At 38.4% G+C, this 8,610-nt stretch overlaps 1 protein-coding gene across 1 annotated transcript; it reads left to right on the plus strand.

The window, feature by feature from the left end:
- The first annotated feature begins 272 nt into the window (after window positions 1-272).
- LOC129247392 (putative mediator of RNA polymerase II transcription subunit 26) lies at window positions 273-8,354 on the plus strand. Its single transcript, XM_054886511.1, has 3 exons — window positions 273-937; window positions 1,007-1,626; window positions 8,203-8,354. Exons 1-3 carry the CDS (start codon window positions 273-275, stop codon window positions 8,352-8,354), a joined length of 1,437 nt encoding a protein of 478 aa, XP_054742486.1.
- Window positions 8,355-8,610: the final 256 nt, after the last annotated feature.

Below are 8,610 nucleotides of genomic sequence, written 5' to 3' on the forward strand. Positions count from 1 at the left end.
TAATTTTTTTTTACTTTTTTCTTTTTTTTGTCATAAACTGCTTATTTTAATAAAGAAAATCCAACGCTGCAGCTGTCAAATACAAATACCAAAAATTAATTGATTTGAAATGTGACTTAAATTTATTGAAAGCCAAATCGATATTTTCACAGTTAAAATTTGTATATGAATGTAGCAACTGTGGCGCGGCAGCAACCTAAATATGCTTTCCCTCAAAGTGCAACAAATGATTTCGGACAAACATAGAATAACATAAATAAAAATAACTGAAAATGACAGCGCTTGTCAAGCGAAATGTCAGCGTGGCATTTGCCGCTGATGAACAGCAGCCGCTATGCGGCCAGCCAACGTCTAATCTATCAACCGCAAACAAACAAAAACAACGCGATAAACGAAAATCAACGAAATGGTTTTGTAATAATCGGCAAATGGCGCGATTAGCGCGCCCGATGTTGCTGCTTTTCTTCTTACTGCAGGCTACGCAACATTTGCCTCATGTCAACATGTTGACCGACGACCGGTCATCCAGCGTCAATCAGCTCTCATTCGTGGAGAGCGCAACAAAGTTTGTAAATAATAGTCGCGCCAGCGACAATGTTAGTGTAAATAGTGTAAGTTCTACTCTAAGTGTTGACAATGAAATTGTACAAAGCGATGTTGCGGCAACAATGTTGCCAGCAACGCAACAGCCAGCCAAACGAAAGCTGCGCCGTAAATATCACGCGAAAACACACAATCACACAGCGTTGGGTATGGCTGCGGGTCAGCGATACAAAGGCAACCGACGGAAAGTGTTGCTGCAGCGCATGCAACCAAATGCGACGCATGCAACACGCAACATGTCAGTAGCGGACGCGGAACAGCTGCCGCAGTTGCAACGAATAATCGCAGAAAATATACCAAAGAATATGCGAAGACAACAAACACAGCAGGAGCGGCAAAAGCAACAGCAACAACAACAGCAAATTCTGCGCAAACAACAACAGCAACAAATTGACGAATTGAGACGAAGGGAGGGAGCTGTGAAACAGCAGCAGCAACACCAGCAACCCCAACAGCAAAGGCTGCATCAAACGCAGCAGCAACAACAATTCTCATACAATCCCCGAGAAGGAAAATATCACCATCAGCAGCAGCAGCAGCAACAACAACAAACACTTTTGCCACAAAGTGCTAACCGCCAGCGTGGACCTCAGCATGAACTGCAGAGGCATTATAACTTTGTGCCGCAACCCGACATACCCACCACCACATTGCGCGTCAGCACATCCATCGATCATCACCATCATCAGCATATCACAACGAATACAACAACAACAATACGACAACATGTTCAGCAGGAAGAGCCACATCAACAGCAGCAGCAGCATCATTTCGTTGGCAATGCAAGCAGCATAACGTCTAGACAATATCAAACCCATCAGCAGCAGCCACAACCTCAACAACAGCAGCACACCATCTACGATACCACAACCGTGCAAAATCGCCAAGATCACGTTGTTTTACAGGGTAACACCGATATTGTGGTATATCGCAATATTGGCACTCTGCCATGCCCACCAAATGTGCGTCTAGTGCCGCATCGCTTCATACCAGTGCATCCGCAGCAGCGTCCAAGGCAAAGGGGTAAGTGGAGTGCATGCGTTGGAAATGCGTATAAAGATGCATAATTAGTAGTAATATACAGTTACATCGTTTATTTTTATTTTTATTTTTTTTTTTTTGAAGAAAAAGGCCAAGGAAAAAAATTTTTTTTTGTGAAGAAAAGGGCCAATAATGACAGTGGGTCACATATGAACGTTGTTACTGTTTGCCAAAAATGAAAATATTTTTGTATACTGTGCTGAATTCTTCTTTTAAATGCATAAAAATAGTAAATTCAATCCACACCTATAACACGTTTTGGGCCCAATAACCATATTTCCAGTAAACTTTTTCTCTGACAGGTTAGGTTAGGTTAGGTTAGGATAAATGGGAACACTTGGACAAATATTCAAAATTCGTCCGTTCTGATTCCCTACAGGAAAAGGAGAAGGGGGGAAGAAGGGGCCTTGGGATTACGACGACGTCGACGGTGGTTAATTTACGTTCGTGCTTCACCAGAGGCATGATATTTAAACTTGTAATATCCGCAGATGTGGCGAAAAAGTGAGAGCCCAGATGCCGAAATCTTTGCCCGCCGAGAGCAGGGCAGTTGGAAGAATGTGTTGAAACTATTCCACCTCGTCCTCCAGACAGTTTCCGCAGAACGTACTTGAAGCAATCCCAAGTCTTACCGCATGGACACCTAACGGACTATGTCCGGTAATGATATTCACTAAAATCGAGAGGTACAGCTTTATTAGGCTTAGAAGTTCCCTCCAGAAGTTCTCGAACGCCCCCGATCTACCCGTGACCAGAAGGATTTTACGACTTTGCACATTTCCGCTCTAGCTCAGCGCGCGCTGAGTTGACGCGAGGTCCATCTTTAGAGAAACAGACAACAGGTTTTCAAGGCAACACTAATCATCTCATTTTGCGTTAAAACCGTCTCCAGGGTTCCCTGTCTAGCCAGCTCATCAGCTCAGCAGTTACCATCTATGCCGCTGTGACCGGGAACTCAAATGAGCCTGATCTCGAAGTATTCGGATGCAATCGAGTGAGAAGCCAGGCGTTCCCCGGCTAATTTCGAACGCACAACAACGAGCCCAAGGCCCTAATTGCCCTATTTACATCCTTTACAGTAGTTACCGAAGTGAGCAACCAGCCCAGTACTCCCTTAATTCCGGCTACCTCCACCTGGAAAACAATACATTGATCCGAAAGCCTAAATTTGAACTTGATGGGGAGCCCCTCACAGAATACTCCCCCACCAACTCTTCCTTCCAATTTCGTGACATTCGTAAACATATTTGCCATGCCTTGCCTCCAAATCTTGCATACCGCCCACTCATGGCTTGAGGGAAAATAAATGGAAAAAGTTTCTGACAACTTCTAACCACCTTCTTAGGAGAGGAGCTAGTATTCCCTTTATTCTCAATCAAGTTCTGGATCAGGTAGGTATACAGGCAAACAATAGATGAACCATGGAACCCATTTGTGAGATTACTAGACAGGTGAGGCCTAGAATGAATGAAAACAAAAAGTGGTGATATTTTTGGTTACTTCAACCGCCGATTCAGCTGGTTAATACAGAATACATAACTTCAACTCCTTCATCATTTCATTTATTTGGCCACCAAATCTTACACTAAGCTCAAAGCTCTTCTCGTGAATTTGAAAAATATACATTTTTTTAATCTTATTCATTATTGCTTGTAATTAAGAAAAAGTTCACAACTCTGTTATAGCTTTACGTGTACATTAATTAAGTTACCTTGTTTGTGGTCACCCTTGTGACCCAGTGAATTGCGCTCCGACCGCTAATAAGATATCAATTGAAGTAGATGCAATTGTGAAAGAAAACTCAGATCGGTGAAAAAAAAACAGTACACATATGCCTACTTAGAAAAACCATTAGACTTACGGTTTTGAGATCACGTGTCAGTTTTATCAAAGAGTGAAATTACATTTCAGTTTTCTCCAGCTGCCACGCGCTGCAGCAGCCAACGAAACCAAAACCGAAATGTGCCGCATGTTCATGTCAATTGTCAGCACCTTCGTACCAAATTACTTTGGTTGGCGTATCAAATACTTTTGCGTACAGTGGCGCACTTTGAAATTCAGATTTTAATACTTTTTCAGTCGATCGTTGGAAAATTCGTTTTTTAATAATACGCTGTGAACGCTTGCAGATGTCGGCGCTTTTGAGGAAATTTTCAACGACATTTATATAGATATGATTGGGACTTCAATTCATTACTTTCCACCTGAGCCGCATACTATCTTTCGAAGCTTAAATAGTTTTTGATATATTCACATAAACTTTATCTTCGCGATTACACCCAATCAAACATCAAAAATTATATTTATGGAACCCATTTTAATTGAATTGAATTTACCTAATCCTACAAAGTTTCGTTGGGTAAACTGTTTCGGCGCTCTTCTTTGTTATTTGGGTACTGATCTTATTTAGAGATTCCTGATGAAGCTTATAGCGGCCAGAAAGCAGTTGGCCACTTTTGGTAAGAAAAGTGTTTTTAAACAAATTAACACACATTCATATAGGGTTATTTTAATACTTTCATATTCAAAGAAAAATGTTATTTTATAATATAAATGATCGGATGTTTATTTCATTGTAAAGAAAAATAACATCAGGCAAATGACCACCACGACCACGCTTACAGGACAATATTCTTTTCATGAAATTTTTCATAACCGAATTGAAAAGTGGCTGCCCTATGTCCTCGATAGCCTCACGAATTCCATCTTTGAGGTCTTGAATCAACCTTGGGCTGTTGGCGTAGATCTTCTCTTTCACGTGGCCCCAAAGAAAAAAGTCACAAGGTGTTAAATCACAAGATCTCGATGACCAATTGTGATCACCTCTTCGAGAGATAAGACGGTCCAGAAACTTTTCCCGTAAAAGATCAATGGTTTCGTTGCTTGTGTGGCACGTAGCGCCGTCTTGTTGAAAATAAACGTTGTCCAGATCAATACCATCCAATTCCGGTCATAAAAAATCGTTAATCATCGCTCGACAGCGCAATCCATTCACCTGTAACACCTGTTATTGTCACACACAATATATTATATATTTACACACAAAAATTTAAAGAGGATTTACACTTAGACTCTTTGCGAAGACGTTTCGCTTAAAAATTCCATACGTCATCTTGGATACTTATTTTCTTCTTTATTTATTCATTTAATAATCTAAAAATGCAGATGAATGCTAAATATTTCAATCAAAAATAAAGTAAACTTGTAATTTGCTTGTTCCATTGTACCGAATTAAATAAAATGGAACATTTCTTATAATTTACGCAGAAAGAATATTAGAGAGTACTTAGAATTCACTTCAATAATTAATTTAGTAACAATTTGAAGTGGTACTTTGTTGAAGAGAAATCTAGGCTAATATGATTTGAAAGCGAACTAAATTCTCTCAAAGTTCTAGAAATCGCAGTACTGGAATCATAATTAGTTCAAACCATCCCTAACCAAAAAATATCATAATTTCGTAAGCTACGCTGAGAAATATTGAAATTAATTTTCTCGAGTAGAGTTGGGGAGTGAATCGCCCCTCTTATCAAATCGAAAACGAAAGTGAGGGAGATATAGCCCTTCTAATAGCTAGTATTTCAAGATTAATGAGCAAGCATCGACTTTTATAGAATGGAATTGGATCAGAGATATTCAAAGAACGCAAAGCGTAACGCACAAAGGTTTACTGGATACGTTCAAGCCTACTAATATGACAAGAAGAAGAGAAGTACATATATAACAACTTTAGAGTATTTGGATCAACAAAGTCCGAACTAAAACATCGATTAAATAAAAAAATACCAGTCTAACGGCTAGACGCGATAGAAGTGAAACCTTCCGTAAAACAAACTGAGAGAGAATAAGACGAAAGCAGCATTAGGAGCGGGATAATTATAGGTTCATTATAATATTGCTATAAAGTTCATATTTTATTTTCTTCATTTTATTATTATTCATCCTCAATGTTTTCAATTTCAACAAATGATACGAGTGGCTTATGATAGCTAAAATATGATACAAATGCTTTGGTTTCGATGTTGTCAACATATCTTTGAAATACCGCGTCAATTGTTGTTTTTGATCGTGTTTTCGACTCAGTGCGATTGTTACACATTTTTAAATTGAATGTTGTATTGAGAAAGTCAATTAAAGGAACCGCTGTGTTCAATGCAAAATTTACGTTAAATTCGCCACTTAAAATCATTGGAACTTTATCGTAATCTTTTCTAAGTATCCGCGATACTTCTGGTGTATACTTTATTAAATTTTCGTGAATGAATTCCGTGATGCTATTTATTGATTGATTCGGTGAAATATAAATTGACACAATTAAAACTGTTTTTCCATTGCTCAATCTGGTTTCGCATGCACATATTTCTCCCACTTTAGAGAGCTGAACAGACAGTGATTCTAGTTGCTGTGCATTCAGATCTATCTGTGGAGTTACAATTACGAGCACCGTCATTTTGATTGTGGTATATTTCAACACCGCCTTCTCTCGTTTGTGGTCTTTTAAATTGAACTACAATATCAAAATTGGGAATGTCGAAAATGTTTTCATTATCCAACCAAGTCTCGGAAAGAATTAGAAAATTTGACGATGTTGCTACTTTGTCTAACTGCAGATCGTGTACATGAGAGCGCAAACTTTGGCAATTAAATGTAAATAAATATTTAAAAATGAAAATATTTACGGATATAAAAATACGGACGCAATACAGCACACGCGATTGCTATTATGAGCGTCGTGACGCGTATGTTACACAGACGTATAATACTAACATACACACAAACATTCGTAGGACGCTTGGTCTAAGCAAGTATTAGGTGGTGTAGTATACACACATACGTACTAGCATACATACAAACATACATACGTATGACGCTTGAACTAAACACCAAAGCAAGTAATAGGCAGTGTAGTACACATACTACAATACTCACTATACTAGCGTGGCTCAGCCGTACGCAGCCACACACATATACGTATATCAACATATAACGCTTCGTAGTGTCGCTTTTTCGTTTCATCGAGTCTCAAATCACTCCCAACGATTCTAAAGAAGTTTTCACTTCAAAAAAACTCAGGCGCTTCACTCACAAACGAACTGTCAGTTCAATGTTCAATGACATGCACCTTTTAACCCTTTCGAACCGGCATTCAGCCTATTAAATAAAAATAATTTAACTAGCTCCAACTTATTGGATTACGGATAACTGAAAAGTGTGCATTTAAAGATTTCCCAATTTCGTCATGGGAGGGGTAAGGGGGGGTGGTACAACATTGTACCAGCAGTACCTTTGAGTGGTATTACATGTGTACCATCAGTCCTCTATCGACAAGTAGTAAAACTAAGTATAGAATTAAATTTTTATATCATTTAATGGTGAAAAATTCAAGTTATACAAAAATAGTATTCATATTCTAACAGATTTTTATTCGAAATAAACGTAAAGTAGCTTAGCTTTATAAAAAATGTGCGGAATCTATTGATTTTCAGTATGATAAGTGGCAAAGCAATTCATGCAAAGTGGTATATTACATTGCTGACAAATATGTTTTGTTCTGGTTTGCTTTTTTTCTAGCGCACATTTGGAGCAACGTCTGCGAGTTTGAATTGGCATCGGTAAATGCAAAGATACGTTTCCCAGCTGTCTCTGACGTTTAGATAAACGACCTGACGGCTGCAGTTTTCTTACCTTCTGCTATTAATGACTCAGTTAATGTTATTAGAAATTCGATGGAAGGAAGTTTTTCTCTAAAAAACTTTAGTGGACGGTAGAAAACCTTTTTCCACCATATTGTAGACTTCCTATCGTATTCGTAAATTCCTGCCATCTACTCCTCCCATTGCTTCTCGGTAAAACTTTATAGATTCAGGGCATGATACTAATATTTTTTTCCATCTTTCAACATTTTATTAACTGTTATCATTGTTGACGTATGACAGTTGCTTAGCACCATAACTTCCTTTTTTATCTTGCCACTTAACGCAAAGAAGGCCAGATGTGCTGACCCTGAATGAAGACTCGCTTCTTTTTAATTTCTCATCTAATACTGGTAGATTTTTTTTTGTTTCGCATGCATGTTCCTAAAGCTGGGAACTCTAGAGTCTCAAGTAGATTCACAGAAGTTGCTTTAAGTTATTTTAAGGACGATCTTCCTTTAAATTTCATCAATTATTCATCAATATTCTGCCTAGAACTATCCTGTCGGTATTTCTGAAATGTATTTTTCAGACACACTTTATAAACATTTAGTGGTACATATGGTGTACCAGGAGGTTCGAAAGGGTTAAATAGGTGTGAAAACATGTTGCTAGCATCTTGTTGCCGACATGTTGCGTGACATTCTCCCCCGGTGTAAACTGAGTACTACTTTATCGTGGTATACATACGAAATTTCACGCATATTTCACGGCAATGCAGTTTGTATGGATTTTGACAGCCATTTCACGTGAAAAGCGAACTTAGTACTGTACTTAAGTATCTATTCGGATTTCCATATCCGCTACTGTACGAGTATTCAGGCATGTATGTGAGTGTACTCGTATATGTGTACGCTAGTTACAGTGGTTGCTGCTGTAACTATTGATGTTGGCGTTGGTGAAGTTGATGCTTGCGGTTTTCTTGGTGGCACAACATATGAGCGTGCGCGTCAGCTTGTTTGTGTGCCCCTCCAGAAGGGTTTACTGCAACACTTTCTCTGCTTACAGGATGATTAATATGGTATTTCTTATTTAATGAGAGACAAAAATTAAATAAATTATTGCATACTCAGAAATCTGATAATTAGTAATTTTATATTAATAGAGTTCACGTTTTTTATTGTTAAATATTTTTTACCAAATTTTTGTTTGCCTTTTCCGAAGCAATTCCTTCGCCAACATTCAGTATTATGAAGATGAAGCGCTTGGAAGTTTGTGCCCAAAAGCTATGTGACCTGCATTTCCTTTACTAATCTCTTGAGCAGCTCAGATT

The sequence above is a fragment of the Anastrepha obliqua genome, chromosome 5 (genome assembly GCF_027943255.1).
Source record: "Anastrepha obliqua isolate idAnaObli1 chromosome 5, idAnaObli1_1.0, whole genome shotgun sequence".
Classification (NCBI taxonomy): Eukaryota; Metazoa; Arthropoda; class Insecta; order Diptera; family Tephritidae; genus Anastrepha; species Anastrepha obliqua.